Source organism: Dipodomys merriami, unplaced genomic scaffold, assembly GCF_024711535.1.
Source record: "Dipodomys merriami isolate MVZ:Mamm:240054 unplaced genomic scaffold, mDipMer1.0.p SCAF_133, whole genome shotgun sequence".
In the NCBI taxonomy this organism is placed as follows: Eukaryota; Metazoa; Chordata; class Mammalia; order Rodentia; family Heteromyidae; genus Dipodomys; species Dipodomys merriami.
This window is the reverse complement of record NW_027202638.1, coordinates 230001-251516: the sequence shown is the minus strand read 5'-3', so window position 1 is coordinate 251516 and position 21516 is coordinate 230001. Positions and strand designations below refer to the sequence as shown.

At 42.1% G+C, this 21516-nt stretch overlaps 1 protein-coding gene across 4 annotated transcripts in view; it reads right to left on the bottom strand.

The window, feature by feature from the left end:
- Mical2 (microtubule associated monooxygenase, calponin and LIM domain containing 2) overlaps nt 1–21516 on the bottom strand; it is a 200744-nt gene that overhangs the window by 26155 nt on the left and 153073 nt on the right. For all 4 annotated transcript variants that reach the window (XM_070019395.1, XM_070019396.1, XM_070019399.1 and 1 more), the window contains 3 exons: nt 19249–19406; nt 16484–17798; nt 2937–3052 (listed from right to left, as the gene is read on the bottom strand). In XM_070019395.1, the coding sequence (XP_069875496.1) occupies nt 2937–3052; nt 16484–17798; nt 19249–19406 (1589 nt within the window). The remainder of the gene's footprint in view (nt 1–2936; nt 3053–16483; nt 17799–19248; nt 19407–21516) is intronic.

Here is a 21516-nt window from a genome sequence, read left to right as displayed (position 1 = left end):
TCACTCTAGAGAGAGTTCCAGGCCTTTTGCACAGGGAATCCTCCATTCTACAGCTGGGATCTTTGGGGAGAGGCAAAGGTAAGAAAGAGGTGATAGGGATCCATAATGGTTGTTATCCCGTGATTATCTAACTCAGTCCACATGGAGAGCCACTTCATCCATGTAGCGAGTAACTCTGCGCTTCCTCTCACACTACTCTACATAATAGATGCCAGCATTTATTGAGTGCTATGTGCCAGACACAGAACTAATTACGTCACCTGTATCATCTCATGTATTCCTCTGATTGCACTTGTTCTACAAATATGGAAATATGAAGGTTAAATAACTTTCCCAAATGGATACAATTAGTAATTAGTAAAGCCAGGAGTTAAACCCAGGTAGACTAAATCTAGCATCCACATTTACATCTGGTTTCTATTATCTTCTCTCATGGACTTTTACTGCTCAAGCCCATTAAGGACTCTGGTTCTAGTGCTGGTGGCTCATGCCTGTAATCGTAACTACTCAGGAGGCTAAGATCTGAAGATCAAGGTTCAAAGTCAGCCCAGGAAGAGAAACCTATCTCCATTTAATCAGCAAAAAAAGACAGAAGTGTAAGTGTGGTTCAAGTGGTAGAATACCAGCCATGAGTGGAAAAATCCAAACAAGAGCACAAGATCCTGAGTTCAAGACCTAGTACTAGCTCAAGTGCATATACAGGCACATAAACATGTAGATCCTTCCCCTGTGGTGAGTCCTATAGAACAGGAACATTACTATCTCCCTCTAAATGAGAACCTTCTGGGGGAGGGAGTTACCTCAACAGGATCACGTGGTTTTACCCAGCAGCAAAGCTATCACCCTCCAGGAGTGGAGGAAGAAAGTCAATTATTGTCTTTCATTAAACAGATGTTTCACAGAAAGAGAAGGATGCTTTATTAGTGAATGCTCAGGTAGCCTTACCATATATCAGCTTCCATCTTTATATTCTCAGAGATGGTGAGAACAGGGAGGTGAGGAAAAAGGCAATGGCCTAGGCAGAAGAGACAGTAAAGGAAAAGTGGGAAGATGGCAGAACTAAGGATAGGCAACTACACTGAGGTCTGTTGTCTGAGACTGGGATGGCAGGCAGCATTGGGAAGGGCAAGGCAAAGGGCAGAGGCAGAGAGAACATATCCTGCACAGTTTCCTGTGCAAAGGATCATTTGAGCTGGCGTGGGCTCTGTGCCACTTGGCTGGGGACATAGCTGTATGGGACAGAAGAGACAAAGAAACCATAGGCCAAAAGCCTCTCCCTGTTCCTTCAGGGTGAGCCCTTGGGAAGTCATAAATAAGGAATCCTTTTGCCAGACTCCCTTCCTGTAAGAGCCGATCACATTAGAAGCCAAGAAAAGTGGGCATGCATTACTACTGGGCAGCTGAGGTGACAACTAGCTCCACACCAGGCTTGCAGGAGCTATTTGTGAGGCTAGATCAACACAACACACACGATTTGTCTGTGTGGAGTATTGAACTAATTGGGCCACATATTCATATTAAACCCACTTTAAGAGGTGTAGTCAAATGGTTTCAATAAATATGTCTTTTTTGTTTGTTTCACTTCCCCAATGCGAGTCTTCAAGAAGGTAATCTTGTAAGGAGATAAATCCTGGGGTGTTTCAGATAAAAACAGGGGCTGCCTTCAGAAGCAAGATAGTATGATCTTCATAATGAGACTTGCAAAGCCTGCCTTGGCACTCAATCTTTCTATTGGATGTGTCTAAGGCACCCCGCTTTCTTGTTCTCTACGAGTGGATGTTCAGATGGCTGATGCTGGGGTCTGTCTCATTTGAATACAGAATTAACTTAGGGCACTCAATGAAACAAGGGACAGTAAGAAAATCCCCCAAATAAACACAACACAACACATAATTCATCTATGGTTGAGTGTGGAACTAATTGGAAAAGGCCACATTTAGAAATGAGAAACCCAGGCTTGTGCTTACTTGCTCTCCTCTCTCTCTTTTCCTCCCTTCCTCCCCCACCCCAGGCCTATCCTGACTTGCTCTAAGCTGGGCCATGGGGAGTTGGAACCCCTGAGTGGCTTGAGGTGATGCCAAAACTCCTAATGCCAGATATGGAAAAGTTGAGTCTGAGTAAATAAATTTGATTCTCCTCTTCCTTCCATAGATCCTCACTGCTCCAAAAAATAAACATTACCAGAGCAGTGAGTTGTTTCTCTGTCTACCTGGGAAGCATTTTAAGTCCAGCCATTCAATCTTCCAGCCATTCAGTCCTTTGTGCCTCTCCAAGTCCCAGTAGGAGAGCTGTAGCTCCAGTGGATCAAGAACAGTGGATTTTAGAAGTAGACATGTGTTTCCACGTGGGTGATACACGGATACCACAGACATACGGTAGTGCTTGTTTTCATCAGTGGAAGTGAGAGCTGTGTAACATTCTCTAGAATCAAGTGGAGAGGGCTCACCAAGAGCCTCCCAGTGGGCACACGGCTAGTTCCTTCAATAGTAAGTTCCTTCTCTTAATGCAACTGCATGGTTCATTTCATAGTTCTGATTAGAATAAACATAACATTTTCCATGCAATCTGCCCCTTGTGCTTCTTAAATGAAGCTGTGCCTCCCTTGGGGAAATACACATCTGCTTGTTTTAATTTTTCAATGGTTTTGCTTGTTGGGCTACATATTAAACCCACTTTAAGAGCTGCAGTCACCAAATGGTTTCAATAAACATGTCTTTTTGTTTGTTTGTTTGTTTCCCTTCCCCAATTCGAGTCTTTAAGAAGGTATTCTTGTAAGGAGATAAATAAACATCCTACAGTGTTCCAGATAAAAAGAGGGGCTGCCTTCAGAAGCAAGATAGCATAATGAGATTTGCAGAGCCTGTCTCAACACTGACTCTGGATGGGGAATGGTCCCAATGGGCTAATGCCCTGTTTGATTTGTCAAGTGATATTACCTTTAACCTTGAGGAAAGCTGGGGATCGAGCTCTTCATCTGCAGAGGAGGAGGTGATGGAAGAGGGAGAAGAGGCTGCTTCTGTTACCTGAGCTCTTACAGGGGTATGCTTGGAGCCTGGAACAAGAACAGAAGAACTTACCATATTGCTAGCTTCATTTCCTGCTTTGTGCCCCAAAGTGGCCACTCCTGGTTCCCCACTGACCCCATTCCTTTCCTCCTGTCCTTTCCCTCACTGCACCTGTCCGTGCTGGAGGAGGCCTTACCTAAAGGCAACTGAAAAATCTGGCCTCCATGTTAATTACATTTCTGGATCCCTGCCAAGAGCTTTGCAGTTCTCCTCACATTAAAAAGAAGGTATTATACAGAAATCAATTAATTCCTTAAACACCCTTTACATGGTGTGTTGCTTACAATGCATTTGGAGACAAAATCTATGATTAAAATGTGTGTCTGAACTTAGCTGAGTTACCTAACTGCTTGTGTGAGGTTTGTACTGCAGAGTAATTGAATGCAAAAAAAAAAAAAGTCAGAGCCAGCTCTTAAACAAATCACCCTTCTGCGGCTCCCAGCATCTGGCACCCATTTTTACTACATGACATCTGCTCAGTGTAAAAGAGCTGGCGTCAGAATGTCTGGTCATAGAAAAAAAATCCCAAATGTAATCAGAAGCAAAAGGACTCTAAGCCTAAGGTTTTATCACATAGTCTCATGCAACATAAATATTTCATTAATTATGGCTAAACAAATGCCACTTTTATTTTCCCAACTTGTAGATATTATCACATCATTGAAGTGATGATTCAAATGCCAGGAAAAGCAGTGGAAGATAGGGATACCCCCTCCCCAAATGCAGGGACCACGTGGAAGGTGAAGTGGAGGGGTCATGCCAACTGCTGCACACGGGAGCAACCTGCCTGTGGGAGCCAAAATCCCTTTGTGACCGGCTGGGAAGCAGGTGTGAGAGGGGTTCCAGGTGCCACAGGAGCTTTTCATTCTTCTCAGCAAGAACATCTGTGCCTTTGCATTCTAACCTGATGCAAGGTCAGTGACTAATATCTGCATTCACCCACTCTGGGCACTGAATTTCAGAACCACCTAGGTACTCCGGGATGGTAAACTGACCCTCCATGGTGGTGGCAGCTTGTGTCTGCACAGAAATATGTACTGGGTGGGGAGGAAGGAGGAGAAGCAATTCCAAGTCAACGAACGTTCTCTCCAGCCTGCCTTCTCCTCCCCATAATTTTCAACTATTCACCCCAGTGGGAGAGGCCAAGTTTTACAAAATCAGGGTAATTTTAACCTCCAGGAACACATTTACATATGCTGTTATTCAAAGGAAAATAATGCAAAACATGTATATAATAAAAACAGCCTCTCTAGGGAGGCAGTTTTCTGTTTTCCACTTTAATTTGCCAGATGGGAAAGCTCAGGTAAAGACAGACGCGGGAGCAGCAGTAGAGCAGGAGGAGACTGGAGGAGGCAGCATCAGTGGTGAGCAGAAATTGCTTCCCAGTTCTGGCCACTAAATTACTGCAGAGGGTTTAAGTCACTGAGAATTCACTGAGAGTGTGAGGAGTTGACTTTACTTCCTTCTGTTTCTCAGGTTCATGATTTCCAGTTCATGGCACTGGTGCAGAAGAATAATAAAATCAAACAGTGTGTGGTGCATTGGAGGGGCTTCAATAAATGCTGTTTTCATCATAGTCATCATCACCATCACCAACATCAGCATCACCATCATCCTCATTACCATCATGACCATCATCACCATAGCCATCACCATCATCATCACTAATCTAAATAATACTACAGTATTACTAAAACTACCCATTTAATCTTCTATAAACCTAAAGTTGAAATCTTTTCTCATTTGCCACAATGATTTTAATTGAATTTAATCTTGAAATGGGGGGAAATGCTTGCATATTCAGTGTATTTCTTCAACCTCTGGTAAGAAGAAAGTGATGAGGTTGCCTCTCACTCTTTTCCTGCTTTGTCATTTCAATCACAGAACCAACCATTCTGGGGTTCATTTTTACAGTTTTTAAAAAGCTGGAGCATTGTTCCACTCTTGTTATTAGAGTGACTGATTTTGGAATTGAGTTTCTGCCACAGAGCACTAGACATCAGGACAAAGTATCTGAAGCATCTGTTTTCAGTTACAGTACAAAAGGCAGGAGAGAACTCTCTCAAAGGCCAGGACAGAAGAGAGCCAGGAAAGCCCTACAATCATAACTTTCTGCCCAGAGGCCTTTTTGGGACCACTGTGGAGGTAGGAGGACCCTAAACAGATTCAATGAGTTGAAAAGGAAGTTCCGAGTTTAGGTAGACTGAGGTAGCTGGAATGTGTGTGGGTAGAACACTGGAGAGGAAGAAGTTACAGGAGAATAAAAAGAATCTCAGAAATAAGCATAGAAGTCTTCTTTGCATCTACTGCTTAGCAGTAAGCTATACATACACAGAGTGAAACTCTACAAGGTTGGACAGATAACTGCTGGAAAGTTGTAGGCTGAATAGTCTGTAATTTTTTTAACCGAATGGGAGATATTTCAAGTTCTCCCAGCTAGGGTAGCATAGACCTTGGAAGCATTAGAAATGACAGAACAGTCTAATTTTAACAGGGATAGATTAGCTCTAGACTAGAGAGTATTGTGGATGTGCTTCAGTAAAATTTTAAACTAAGCATTTGTAGGAACAGAGTGAGGAGCAAGTTACTTTACTATGAACTAAACACTCCTTACTCTCCATTTAACATTCTTTAAATAATAAAAACATTTAGAAACTCTACAGTATAATATTCATAGTCTATATGATGGCTAACAATGACTAGCTAGGTATTAAAAAAAAAAGCAGGATGAAACCAGACAATCAAGAGAAAAATCAGTCAACAGAAATAAAGCCCAAAATAACAGCACAAAGGAATTAGAAGATAAAAGATAAAAATTAGTATTGGCTTTTGGGTGGTTAATTGGAAAAATTTCACAGACATGTGTGCAAGCTTTGAACTGTTATCCTCGGAACTCAGCCTCCTGGGTAGCTAGGATTAACTACCAAAAAGTTGGAAGTGGAGATGTGGCTCAAGTGGTAGAGCATTAACCTTGAGCACAAAAGCTCAAGGATAGCATGCAGGCCTTGAGTTCAAGCCCCAGAATTGTCTCCATGCCACCACTCCCAGCCAAAGAAAATTAGCCAGGTCTTTAAACATTTTTAGAGATGTTAAACATAGTTGTTTTAGCAGATACTAGAACAATCAGACAAAAAATTCAGTAAGGATGTAGAAGATATGAACAAACATTATTTGTAAATTTGACCTCATGATGAGTGTGTATAAAATAACACACCCAATAATTGGAGAATATATAGTCTTTTCCGTACAGATAGAACATTTAGTAAATAGGTGATAGGCCAAGCTATAAACCAGGTATTAAAAAACTCAAATGATTAAAATCATGCATATTATATCATCTGACAATAGTAGCAATAAGCTAGAAATTAAACAACAAATAAAAGCTGGAAGTGGAGCTGTGGCTCAAGTGGTAGAGTGCTAGCTTTGAGCATAAAAGCTCAAGGACAGCACCCAGGTCCTGAATTCAAGCCCTAGGACTGGCACACACAACAAACAAAGAAACAGGACAATCAAACAAAAAAAAGTACAGATTTTTGAGCTGGGTGCAGGAGGCTCATGCTTGTAACCCTAGCTACTCAGGAGGCTGAGACCTGGGGATTACGGTTTGAAGCCAGCCTGTGCAGAAAGTTCATGAGGCCCTTATCTCCAATTAACCACAAAAGAGCCAGAAGTAGAGCTATGGCTCAAGTGATAAAGTGCTAGCCTTGAGCACAAAAAGCTTAAGGATAGCACTTAGGCCCCACATTCAAGCTCTAGGACTGGAACACACATAAAAGTATAGGCTATTAATATAAATAATCTGCCCCCTTTTTTCTTATTTTAAAGAATTAAATAATAACATCGTTTCTGACAGCTAAGATCAAATACCTAGGATGATCCTAGATCCCCATTAGAGAACTTGTCCAAGGCCAAGGTTGTCAAAAGAATTTTCTGTTAGTCAATTCCTGATGATAACTCGTCCCCCCTAGTTCCTAGGATATTTACTACCAAGGGCTTGCAATTGTGAATCTGTCCTCCGGGCCTTTTAGCTCTGTGTGTGTCTCTTACTACTCACCACTACCTCTCTCAAGAAGTTGAAGGCCCTTCCATTAAGATGCACTCATCATCAGGAAAGAGAGGGCCACTCTCTCTCAGGGTCTGTAGGAAGGCAGAACTCTTCATTAATTGACAGCTAAAGACTCAGCTGGCTTAGTCTGCTGACCAGACCTGTGTAATATTTCTGCTTCCCTGACTCTGTTGAGCTCCTTGCTTCCTCTTTCATAAGCCCTACAAAGGCCTTAGGCACTTTGGTAGAAATCAGAGTAGAATCCAGTTCACACTGGATCCTCTTGTACACTCCTGACTAAAATCTGTCCTTGCCACTTTAACTGCTGTCTAGCTTCATTTATCTTGGTAATAGCCAATAGAAAGATATGTATGAGAATTCACAAGAAAACAACAAAAAACAATATCAGTGCCCAGTAGCAAAATGCAGAAATAATGAAACATCCACAATGGGCAGAGATAGCAATGAGAAAAAACAACACATCTATACAAAATAACACAGATAATCCATCTATATAATGTTTAATGAAAGAAGCCAGGCATGAAAGAGTTTATGCTGGTATTGGTTTTTCTACTGTGGGACAAATTACTAGAACATTTTATAGTGTTATCATAATGCCTTTTTAAAATTTAATCTTACAGATCTTTAGGCCAGAAGTCCAGTCATGAGCCAACTAGATGTACAACAAGTGGTCAGAAAAGCATGGCTTTTCCTCGCTTGGCCTGCAAATACTCAAAAGGTAGCTAAAAGCAGGAAGAAAGTTTAGCATCACTGAATCCATCTTGTATCTGCATTCTTTGTGCTGAGCCATTCTCTACTAAAGTCACTTTACAAATTAATCACCTTAAAATCCAAGGAGGACAGGACCAATGTAACTAGAGTCTAAACTGGTCCCTAGGCAACAATGGCCAAATTGCTCCCTTCAAGTAATGACCATGACAACAATTTCTTCAGAACCACTCCATACTGATCAACCAGGCCACATTTTGCCTGACACTGTTTAATAACTATACATACCTTTCTCCCTCTGTCCCAATTCTTTTCTCTATTTAAACCTAAAGCTCAGGTCTATACCCCAAAGATGGGCCAAAGTAATTACTCTGCTTCTCACCACATTGCCATCCCCCACTAAATCTCCTTTATCTGCCCTCATCATGACTCATCTCTGTACTTGACGTATATAAGGGTGAGTGGCCAAACTTGGCATGTGGGAACCCCCAGAGTCAGACTTGCTGTCTAGCCCTCTAGTTACAGATTCCCTGCTTGTGGGGTCTCCCAAGGCTCACTTCAAGGTCCTGATGGGGGTGCAGTTCACATCTGTCACTAAGGGTCTTCTTTCAATTCAGTTTGTTGGCAGAATTTATTAACCAGGGCACTACCTAGGTGACCTGGTGGAATTTTTACTCTGCTTGTTTTTAAGGACAGACTGTCTAAAGGCAAGACATTCCTTCTTGGGTTGCGGTAGATCTAAAATAGCTGCCAGAGTAACTACTACACAATGTCCAACGTCCTTATAATCTTTCCTGTATGGTGAATGACACCTCTTTCTCCCCCCCAATCCCCCCACCATGACAGAGGACAGTTGCCAAAACCACAGCAAGGAAAAACGAAAGAAAGAAGGAACAGATGTAGGGCCCAATTCCTGGGAAATTCTTCACAGTTCCCACAGAAGACACAACTATTCCTTCCTTTCATTAGCCCCTCTCTTCCCTTCATTTCTTTCACACCATGCTCATAACTTCTTCACCTCCAAGGGGTATGGAAGTTGGTTTTCAAGCTAGACTGCCACTTCTCCCATTCATTGGCCACTAAATACACTTGAACTTTCAGTGTTCAGTCTTTGTTTTTTGTTTTTAGTTTTGAGATGCTTAAAGGAAAAAGATATTCCTTTTGGGGTAAGTGTGGGGCCCAGGTCTGCTTTCTTTCTGGCTGTCAGTTGCAGGCCAGTGTTAGCTTTTAGAAGCCTTCCTTGTCCATGGTCCTCTCACAACAGCAGAATCATGACTCTCAGGCTTAGAATCTAATCTCTGACTTCAGGAAGTCCTTGTTAAGTGCTCATTCCCTTGTTAAGGGCTCGTCTGAATCAATGAGGCCTACCCACGATGTTCTCCCTTTTGATTAATGCAGAGTCAATTGGTTTGGCACTTGATTATATTTGCGAAGCCCCTAACCTAATCACAGGATGGAGTGAACTTTATCATATTTTCATCATCAGTATATTCTAGTATCTGAGTTTATACAGGGCAAGTATGCTAGGGTGACCCTCTTAGAATTCTGTCCACCACAAAATTGAACCATTTGATTTTTAAAGTAAACAAATGAACAAACAAATCAACTCCTAAAGCTGAACATGGTGGTTCGTGCATATATTCCCAGTCCTTAGAAGGCAGAGGCAGGATGACTGAGAGTTTGAGGCTATGCTAGGCTACATAGTGAAACTTTGTCTCAAATTTTTTTTTCATCAGTTGTAGACTTGATGTTTGCCACAATGCAATAAGAACTTTAAACCAACATAAAAATATGTTCCTAGGCTGGGAGCTGATGGCTCATGTCTGCAGTGGTAGCTACTTGGGATGTTGACATCCAGAGGATTGTAATTCAAGGCCATTCCAGGCAGAAAAGTTTATGAGACCTTTTCTCAACCCATATCTAGGCATGATGGTATGTATCTGTGGAGGCTGGGCTTGGAAGGATCATCATTCCAGCCAGCCCACACAGAACAGTCTGAGAGAGTCCATCTTCACAGAGGGTATGGATGCATGGCACATGCCTGTGACTTCAGTCATTATAAGAAGCAGATCATGGCTCAGGTGCATAAATGGGTAGAAAGAGAATCTCTATCATAAAAATAGCCAATAAAAAACAAGACGGGCCAAAAATATATTCTTTACCTGATGTAATCCCTCTGTACATCACCTTTATGATAACAATTAAAAATTAATCAGCAGAAAGCCAGAAGTGGAACTGTGGCTCATGTAATAGAGCACTAGTTTTATGACAAAGCTCAGGGACACTGCCTAGGTCCTGGCAGACTCACACAAACCTCCTCCTAAAACAAATAAACAAACAAAAAATAACCTAAGAAAACAGATAACAGGCATGGGGTGGCAAAATGTTCACTTAGAGGTAATTTGTTATTGGCAACAGTATGAATGTACTAAATGTCACTGGATAGCTAACTTTAAAGGGGACTAACTTTATGTTATATAACTTTTATCTCAATGAAATCAAAGATATTGATGGAAAAAAAGGGATGGAAGCACAGCTCAATGATGAGAACATTAGCTTGGAAAGCTCAAGGTCCTGAATTCAAATCCTAGTACCACTAAAAAAAAGGTTCTCAGGATGCCTTGCCTCCATTACATGTAAGAATAATAACTAGCATTATCATAATTGTTATGATAACATAATTGTTTGTATAAAATGGGTAAAATCATTTAGCACCCCAAATTGCTTAAATACTATTAGTTTATGTATACCCTTAGTTTACTTGAAAAGTTACATGTAACAATAAAGCTAAATTTTAGCCTAGTTCTTATTAAAGCTATTGTAAATTTAAGGTACATTCATTTTATTTTATTTTTTTTTGTCAGTCATGGTGCTTGAACTCTGGGCCTGGGCACTGTCCCTCAGCTCTTCAGCTCAAGGCGAGCGCTCTACCACTTGAGCTACAGCGCCACTTCCTGAGGTACATTCATTTGAATAAGAAGGATACCATTTACTCTCTCCATTGCATGGAAGGGCACACATACAAGTTAAAAATTAAATTTGAATATAAACTGTCAGTGTGTGTGTGTGTGTGTGTGGTGTGTGGTGTGTGTGTGTGTGTGTATGTGTGTGTGTGTGTGTGTGTGTGTGTGTGTGTGTGTGTGTGTGTACATAGTTACTAGTATGGTAAGGGACCAAGAACTAAAAGGAGACCGATCAATCTTATCAGATAGGTTTGTTAAAATCTTTAAAACATTCTTAGGAGACAGCTTAGAACATCTGAAAGAAATGTAATACTTCTAATGTTCTATGCCAAGAAAGCACAGTATTTCATAATGAATTAGGAATGCAAAATAAAATCAGAAAAAAAATCTTTATCCCAACTTACTGTAATCAGCACAAATAAGTCATGTAAATAAATATGATATAAACTGTAGGCCAATTTTACCTATGAATTTAATGCAAGAATCTTAATAAAAGAACACCAAACAGAATTAGAAAGTTCATTAAAATAATAAGACATCTCATCAAAATATGTATTTCACAAATGCAAGGATGGTTCAATATCAGTAAATCTCTGTCTTTCTTTCTTTCTTTTCTTTCTTTTTTTTTTTTTTTTTGTCCATTGTGGGACCTAAACTCAGGGCCTAGCTGTCCCTGAGCTCAGGGCTTAGGTTTCTCTGAGCTTTTTTTTTTTTTTTTTTTAGGTCCGGTTGTGGGGCCTGAACTCTGGGCCTGAGCACTGTCCCTCAGCTCTTCAGCTCAAGGCTAGCGCCCTACCACTTAAGCCACAGCGCCACTTCCGGCTTTTTTCTTTTTGCTTATGTGGTGCTGAGGAATCGAACCCAGGGCCTCAGGCATGCAAGGCAAGCGCTCTACCACTGAGCCAACTTCCCAGCCCCTTCTCTGAGCTTTTTCACTAAGGACCAGTGCTTTACCACTCTGGGCCACAGTGCTACTTTCTAATATCAGTAAGTGTACAACACTAAACTAATGATAAACAAATATCAAACATCTCAAAAGGTGCTTAAAAGTTATTGAACAAATTTCATATCCATATGTGATTAAAAATGCTCTTATTATAAATATAAATAGGGCCTATAGCCATTTCTTTAAAGTGATAAACTATATCTGAGCTACTCAGAAATTGGAAAATCCTAGCAGCTGTCTCATTAAGATGAGAACTACGATAAGGAAATTGAATATAATAAGGAAGCAATTTTTTACTGCTTTTATTTCATGTTGTCCTAGAGACTCTGGAAACAAGTCAATGAAACAAAATAAATTTAAATTCAAAAGGAGTAAGTAGAATTATTATTTGCAGAAATTATAAATGCACATATGGGGATAATCAGGGGAGCTCACTGAAAACTCCTACAAACAAGAAGAATGCAGTACAACCAACAGGTACAAAATCACTCTCAAAAGGCAATAACTTCCATATATACAAACAAAAGAAAGAAACTAGAAAACATCTTGCTTATAGTAGCAACAAAATTAAGAAAAATGCAAGACTAAAATGATGAAACTTAATAATGCAAGACTAACATGATGAAAAGTTTTAACTAGTTCTAGGGATCACAAAAAAAGAAATGAGCCCAATGCCAGTGATATGTGCCTAAAATCATAGCTATTTAGGAGGTTGAGATTTGAGGATTAAGGTTCAAAATCAACTTAAGCAAACAAATCTATGAGATTCTTATTTCCAATTAACTAGTAAAAAGCCATAAACAGAGCTGTGTGTCAAGTGGCAGAGTACCAGACATGAACAAAAAAGTTAAGCAAGAGTTTGAGGCCTTGAATTCAAGCCCCAGTACTAGCACCAAACAAGAAAAACAAGAAAGCAAGGAAGGAAAGAAGGAAGGAAGGAAGGAAGAAAGAGAGAGACCAAGAGAGAAAGAGAGAGAGAAAGAGAAAGAAAGAAAGAAAGGGAGAAAGAGAGGGAGAAAGAGAGGGAGAAAGAAAGAGAGGGAGAAAGAGAAAGAAAGAAAAAAGGAATGAAGGAAGGGAGAAATAGAGAAAAAGAAAGGAAGAAAAGAAAGGAGGGAAGACAAAGAGAAAAAGAAAGACAGGGAGAGAGAGGAGGAAAAAAGAGGAAGGAAGGAGGGAGGGAAGGAAGGAAGGGTGGAAGAAAGAGAGGAAGGAAGAGAGGAAGGAAGAAGGAAGACAGGAAGGAAGAAATTGTATTATCCACTAAATTATTTTAGAACAACTAGAACAACCACTGGGACATCTAAAAAATAAGGCTGGATCCATACCTTATACTTTATTCTAGGCTATTTTTTCCTATAGATATTAAAATGTAAAAATATTAAAAACAAGGAAAACTCCCAAAAGAAACTAAAAGGAAATTCTTCTATGAACTTGGAATAAGCTCTTTCTAAACTATTATATAAGACTCAGAAATTAAACTTTTATGCAACAAAACCCTACATAAACAAAGTAGAACACACAAGAAACTGGAAAAAATAATTATGACTCATATTATCACAAAAGTACTGAATCCGCTTTTAAAAGAAATAGTCCTTAGATAGCCTTAAAAAATACCATCAAACCAAGAGGAAGCTGGACCAAGGGCAGAAGCAATAGCTCATAGAAGAAAGAAATATGAATAACTGTAACATAAAAAAAGATGCTCAGCTGCTTTATAAAAAGAGAAATGAAATTTAAAACTAAAATTTAAATGATTTTAAAACTAAATTTAAAAATGAAATTTAAACTATTCTAAGATCTACATCTTACTTACCAGATTGGCAAAATTAAAAAATAGGAAGAAAAAAAAACAAGCAAAGCAGTTGGGGTGTAGGGTTGTACCTGGTTGTGTTGTGCTGGTGCAGAAATGGCAGTTACTCTCAGATGCTGGAAGTGTGAGGCAGCAATGGGAGGGAGGACCATTGATGCTATCCATCAAAGCTCCCAACTCACATGTCTTAAGTTCTCTCTCTCTCTCTCTCTCTCTCTCTCTCTCTCTCTCTCTCTCTCTCTCTCTCTCTCTCTCTCTCTCTCTCTGTGTGTGTGTGTGTGTGTGTTGGTACTGGAGCTTGAACTCAGGATCTCCTGCTTTTGCTTAGTTTTTTTTTTTCTGCTCCCCCATTGCTCTATCACTTGAACCACATAGACTTGTCTGCCTATGCTGTCTTTGAGCTGTGAGCCTCAGATCTCAACCTTCTGAGAAGCTAGGGCATCAGGTATGAGTCATGGGGGCCTAGCCTTTTTTTTTTTTCTTTTTGGACAGGGTCTCTGTATGCAGCTCAGTCTGGTCTCTATCTTGAGATCCTCAGCATCCCAACTTCTGGGATTCCCAGGGTATGTACCATCACACTCAATTATTGTAGCACAGCTTGCAATAACCACAAGTTTGAAGTCATAAACTCTGCAGCATGGGGGACTGACTGCATAAATCATGATATGTCTATGTCATGTAGAATGCTGGACAGTGAAGGAGGAAAGCGCCTGTGTACTAATGGTTGCCACAATAAAATTTACAGCACAAAAAAGGTATGTACCATTCATGAATACAAGAAGAGTACCATAATACAAATTTTCTTCTACAGGAATAAATTCTATTTACAAGAACTAGTGATAATGTCTATTATTAGGGTTAAAGTCTAGATGGCCACTGACAATAAAGGGAGGGAGGACTTTTAAATTTTGTGCCCTTCCCTCTTTAAAAATTTCAGACAGGGTCTCATTATGTAGCTCTGCATCCCATGTTCTGGTGTCATAAATGAGCACCACCAAACCTTGTTACACCTTTTAATTTAAAATCATGTGAATGTCTTGATTATCAAAAATGCATAACACATAGCTGAGGCTGGTGTCTCATGCTTGTAATCTTAGCTATTCAGAAAGCTGAGTTCTAGAAAAATCACAGTTAAAAGCCAGCCTGGGCCTAAACCTCTGTGAGACTCCATTTCCAATTAACCAGCAAAAAGTATGATGAAGATGTGATAGGATGCTAGCCTTGAAAAGGCAAGCTGAATAAAGGCAGGATCCTGAGTTTGAGCCCTGGTACTGGCAAAGAAAAAGAAAAAGCACACAACACACTAAATTTTATGACATAATTTTAAAGAAGTAACTGTATTCCAACCTGTACTTATTCCAAATTTGGCTGCAAATGAAATTTCTTGTTACTTTATATGGATGTTTGAGTGGGGTAAGGATTCAAAGAAAATGACTTATTTGAAAACTAAAGTTCCCAAACAAAAGTTAAATAAGAAAATAACAAGTTTAAAAAAATTAAAGAAAATCAGAATTATTCAATGCTAGAAATAGTAGAATCAACAACCAAAAAGGAAACAGTATGAAAGTTGGAACTGTCTCTAAGAAGAATATTCGGAGCCACAAGCTGGTGGCTCATGTCTGTAATCCTAGCCACTCAGGAGGCCAAGATCTGAGGATCATGATTCAAAGCCAGCCTGGGCAGGAAATTCTGTGAGACTAATCTCCAATTAACTACCAGAAAATGAGATGTGGTGCTGTAGCTCAAAGTGGTAGAGTGTTATCCTTGAGCAAAAGAGCTCAGGGACAGTGCCCAGGCCCTAAGTTTAAGTCCTGTGACAGAGAAAGAGAGAGAAAGGAGAGGGAGGAGAGGGAGGAGAGGTAGAAAGGGGAGAGAGGGAGAGAGGGACACATGGAGGGAGGGAAAGAGGGAGAGAATGAGAATGTTCTGAACCTTTGACAAGGTAGAGAAGCCACAGCATGGTTTGCTTTTTATTAGGTGCTTCCATACTCTTGGACAATTCTGTCATTTTGATATATTAATTTCAGAATTTCATTTAAAATTTCATTATATCCTATTTGCATTAAATGTCCATTTAAACTAGGTAAAATAAGGGGATGGATGGGATTAGGAGAGATGGGAGAGAACAATGAAAGGGGTGTCATTGTTCCAGATGGATTGTACTCATAAACTGAGTTGTTGAATTGAAACTCCTTTGTAAAATCATTTAAAGATGACAATGAAAAGGTCTATTCAATATCATATATAAATGAAAAAATATATCCGTACATAATTTATTCATGTAGGGCTGGGAAGGTGGCTCAGTGGTAGAGCACTTGCCTTGCATGCCTGAGGCCCTGGGTTCGATTCCTCAGCACCACATAAGCAAAAAGAAAAAAGCCGGAAGTGGCGCTGTGGCTCAAGTGGTAGAGCACTAGCCTTGAGCTGAAGAGCTGAAGAGCTGAAGGACAGCGCCAGGCCCAGAGTTCAGGCCCACCACTGGACTCCCCCCCCCAAAAAAAATAATTTATTCATGTATCTATACCTATCCCAAAGCAATCGGAAATGGTTCATTAAATGACAACACATCCATAAGATAGACAGCTCTATGAAATCACACACATGTAAGCTATGAGGCAAGTGGCACCATGGTATATACAACTAATTGGTAAATAAGGTTGAGAGTTAAAAGATTCAAAATTTGGTGTACAACTTAGTAAGAAAATATAGTCAATGAAGCATAGAATTATAGTTGATTCAATATGTTTGATAGTATACTTTCACATGAAGATTGTTTTTTCCCCCTAAAGCGTTCAACTTCTAGCTTTCCTACTTTTGTTATAATGAATTTGAATGAAAGGTGCCTTCTTTATTAAATACAGTAAAGATCAGGGATCTGCCCCCATTCTGACTGTATGTTTTTACTAGGGAAGAGTCACTTACTTGCATCTCCAGCTACAGAAGGAAGATGGGCAGTCTGCCCTAGGGAGGTGTTCCTGAGAGGCTGTGCCAGTTTCTCCAGGGATGAGACACTGTCTCCAGGTGTTCCTTTCCCCTGGGGTCTGCTAAAGAGGTCCCCGATGTCCTTTCTTTGTCTGGATTCTCGGAGGAAACTCTCAAACGATTTGTCCTTGTTTCTGAGAGAGGAAAAAAGTGGGATTCCTGCCTTGGGAATCCTAGCAGCACCTGGTAAGGTTTCTTGCAAACTCACTTTCTCCAGGAGCGTGGGGACATCTTCAATTTTGCTGTAGGGGAAGGCTGTGGGGATGGGAAACGTCTTGGATGGCCGATTGGGCAGACTATGCGTACGCAGGGTGGTGTCAGGAGGGCTGAGATCCATGGAGTGGGCATTGTTGGCCGTTGGGGAGCTCAGGGAGAAGAAAGCTGAGGCCCTCCTTGCCATGTGTCTCCCTGGGGACTGTAGGTCCCCATCTTTATTGGAACTGGGTTTCCGAAGGCTGAATGAACGAGTGCAAGCTTGTGGTTGGGATGTGGACATGGTTTTCGATTCTGCCTTGGCCCAGCCCTTCTTTCCACCGTCAGAGTTGGGGAACAGGGACCTTCGGATGGCATTAGCTATGAGCCGCAGGGGGGACTTGGGTGGAGGCATGCTTCGCTCCCCTGGAGCCCGTACAGCAGGGGTCCGCATCTGGTCCTGGGACTCTGGCTGGCAGGGTTGTGTCTCTTTCCCTGCCCGAGGGAGGGTGAGTGGGCGGATGGGTTTCAGAACTCGGCCTCTCTTGCCACCTTCCTGGGAGATGTGCTCCCTTGCCTTAAGGCCCGCGCTTTCACAGTTGGAGTCATTCCAATCCAGTAACATGGTCTTCTGCTCCGGAGTGAGGACTAATTTCTTCATGCCGGACTTGCCTTCCTCTACCAGCTCTGATCCACCCTCTTGTCCTCTCTTGGGTCCGTTACTCCCTTCGGCTGGGTCTTCTCCAGCCCTGAGAGATAGCTTTTGGTCTGGTAAGCTCTTATCCTTCTTCCTGATGGGGTGTGAGTCTTGGTGGATGCTTTTGGTACCTCCAAGAGGGGCTTCTGCTTCCTGGCACCTCTCAGAAGCCACCACTGCAGGGCTTTCGAGGTTGTCTGCACCTGGGCTCACCAAGCAGTATTCTGCCCGCTCCAGCACTGGGCCATGAGGCAGATACAGGGGAAATTCTTTAGGGGCACCTTGGGCTTTGGTTCGCCTCAGATAGATTGAAGTAGGGATGCAGTGACCCCTGGAGACCTGTGATTGGGGGTTATGAGCTGTCACCTAGAAAGGATACACAGAAATGGTTATTATTGTTGTTGTTGTTATGTTATTTTGTCAGCCATGGGGCTTGAACTCAGGGCCTAGGCACTGTCTCTGAGTTTGTTTGCTCAAGGCTAGCTCTTTACCACTTTGAGCCACAGCTCCACTTCTGGTTTTCTGGTGGTTAATTGGAGATAAGAGTCTCATGGGTTTTCCTGCCCAGGCAGCCTTTGAACTGTGATCTTAAGATCTCAAGCCTCCCGAGTAGCTAGGATTACAAATGTGAGCCACCAACACCTGGCAGCAATTATTTTCTTTTTAATTCCAGCATTCATATATTCATGGGGGAAGGCAAATGCCAATTCATATCCCCACTTCCTTTCTCAAGATTGCAGATACTCAAACCCCAAAAGAATTTTAACACGACTATTATACTGGGCTGCTCTTCATTCTAAGTAGCTACTTTGTACTTGCTGAGGTTGCTTGTACCCCCAAAGCCAGACTCATCAAAGGCCATTCTGGGCTTTAGATGAGGTAAGGAGGAAGCTAGTGGGGAGTGAAAGGCATGGCTGCTGCTCCTCACAAGCTCCTGGGCCAGTGACATAGGGCTGGTAGGCCTCTGAAGATGGCTAGGTACCTACAGGAAGACCTCCCGTGGCTTGCTAAAATGTGGTCCCTTCCACATGACACCTGTAATAGTGACCTCCTTCAACAATTAAGAAACACCAGCCTTTCCCTTACAGTCTGTTAAGGTCAGGAGCAACAGTTACCCTTCTGGGCTGGAGATGCAGTGGCAAAAGGATGGTCTTTAGAACCTGCAAATGCCCCTTCTAATGTCACACATTACATCATTAAGAAATGAGTCATTTCCTGCAAGCAAGAACTCCTTTGACAAAGGAAAGACATAAGTAGACTCTGGAAGGAGTGGTTGCTCTGGTGTCAAATGGAGCAGGTTATAGGAGTTTCATAAGAGCACATGTATTTCCTATTTTGAGCCTTCTATTTCCCAGAGCCTAGAACAGGTCTGGCAGGTAATAGGGGCTTGATATACACACACAAAGAAATAAAGAGCCCAAGTGTGCAAATCAATAATGCCATTTTCTATTCAAGGTCCTTTGGTGCTACCTGAGGCACCTTTGCCTTTTGAGCCTGTCAATCCTCAGCTCCTCAACCCCCTCTGCGAGTTTCTCAAGGACAAAGCATGACACAGCACAGGACCTGGAACAGAGCCCATGTCCCAAAATATTGCTGAAGGGGTCATCATGTCCTCTGGCGTGGCTGAGAAGGAACAGGAGCAGGATGAGCTTTCATGAGAGGTCCAGGTGAAGAAGGCCCAGTGGGCCTCCGTAGAGCTTCTCCCCAGCAGAGGGGACTGAGGAGTACTAAGAATGCAGAGTCAAGCATGGAAGGTGGGAGGAGCGCAGGAAGCTCACCTTCCTAGCCCCTGTACTGGGCCCTCAGGGACACTTACCTGAGATGAGGAGGAATCCTCTGCAGTGTGCCCAAAGATACTAGCTGAAGACGAAGAAGAAGAAGGCAGAGAAGATGAAAGGGAAGACCATGAAGAAGATTGACGCAGAGAAGGTTCCTTTGGAGGTGACAAAGGTCTTTTGTCTGTTGGCGTCAAATCTATTAAGGAAAAATATATCCTCCATTACAGATCTGTTGTCTCCTGACTTTTTATTGTAATAGGTGAAGAGATACAACCTTGTGGGAGAAAGGATGGCTCTGGGTGAGAAATCAAACACCATAGTGTTAGGGACTCCCATGGGAAAGCTCTTGAGGTGACCTGGAGACCCCAAAGTACATCCTGGAAATGAACATCTACCCCTAAAGTCTCCCTAAAGCCCTTGTGGTCAGGCACTGGGGCGGCATTAAATCTCTCCATCAATAAACCATCCGAAATTTCTTCCCACAAGATGCCTGGCCATTAGCTGTGGGCACAGGCCGGACAGACATTTATTGCTAATGAAATGTGCACTACAGGGCTCGAAGACAAGGTGGTTAGCACACCATTCGAAGGGAACCCACCAAAGGGAGGTTATAAGCATACAAATCATTGGAAGCACATGGGGTGGGATTTCTGCCAAGCTCTTGTTGGTCAGGGAACAAACAGGAAGCAGTGTATCAGCTCTGAGATGCCTGAGAAAGGAGGCGTGGTTGAGCCCTGGGGAGAAGCCATTTCTGAAGCTCTGGGCAGCTAAAATCATCTGGTCCCAGGAGAGCAGCTTCTAAGATCAATCAAGCTCACATGTGTTCTTGCTTCCTGTCCCTCTCTCCCTCCTCCCTTGAATATGGTAACCTTAAAACTTGAAATTCCAACTATTTTATATCCAGATTTCATTGAGAATCAGAACAAATGCCATGTAGTCTTCCAAATCTGCTCACTCAATTTTTTTTGGGGGGGGGCAGCACTAGAGTTTGAATTCAGAGACTGTGTTCTACCATTTGAACCATGCCTTGTCCTTTTCTGCTCTTTTAGTTATTTTTCAGTAGGGTCTTATGCTTTTGATGAACCACCCTCAGCCCACAATTCTCCTACCTATTCCTCTGGTATAAGAGTGTGCCACTAATGCTTCCTTTTTTTAAAAAAAATCCTGGGGTGGTATTAAATCTTGATCCTCCTGATCTCTATGTCTCAAGTCGCTGAGATTACAGGCATGGGCCTCCATGTCTGGCTCAGCCTCAGTCCACTCAGCTCAGCCATGAACCATTGTAGGACCTAGCACTGTTCCTCAGATACTTCCCAGGACCCTGGAACCTTACTAGCCCTCTCTTATCTGACACCTCTATTGACTACTTCCAGCTGCTCAGCTGACCCACCTGCAGATTTGATCTTACTTCTTAGCTCTGAGTGAGAGGCTCATCTTTAGGGACCCACGGGGGCCAGGCCAAACCCAAGTGTCCCACTCAAGAAGCATTCTGTTGAGTCTTGTTCTTTCAAGGATGGATTTTCTATAAGCTTATTCCTATTTTCCTAATGCACAAACACAAACATGTCAAATGGTGCTCCCCAGACAAAGGGTCTGAAAAAGAAAAAAGGCTACTGCCTGCATATGGTCTGCAGATCCCAAATGGAAGTCCCCAGGGAAAAGGTAACTTCAGGGACAGAGCTGATGGGAAGGTGGGCATGAAAGAGCTGCTGAGAGAAAGGCCGCCGGCTGCAGGAGCTGAGGTGGGGGAGGTACTGGTCCAGAGCTGGACTCCGGCACCCTGTCTCAGCCCACAATGAGATGGTTCGAGCCTAAAAAGGCAAAAGTTGTGAGTCAGTTGTTGACTTGCTTCCTGCCCTCAGTTCACCAAATTCCTGCCAAATTCCTTCTCCCTCTCTTCCTCGCCCCCTCACTCTTCTTTCCCTGCCACCTCCAGAATCCAACTCCTTGTCTCAAAATTCGTCTTGGCTCTGCTGACTTTTTTTGTTTTTTGTTTTTTCCCTTTGAGGCATCTCAGCACACACTGGGATACAACTCTAATAGAAGAGTCAAAGGTCATGACCTTTGACTCCCTCTCTTTTTTCATATCCCTAGCCCCATCCTGGCTGTTGGACTCTGTCCCAGTCTCTTCTGTCTGTCTATCTGTCTGTCTTTCTCTCTCTCTCTGTGGGCTCTGTCTCTGTCTCTTCTGTCTGTCTGTCTGTCTCTCTTTCTGCATACAAGGTTATCTTCTATCTTAGATAGAACTTCCAGAAGGCTTGTGGAGATGGAAGAAGCAGAGCTCCTGCACAGGTCAAGCAGGGTCT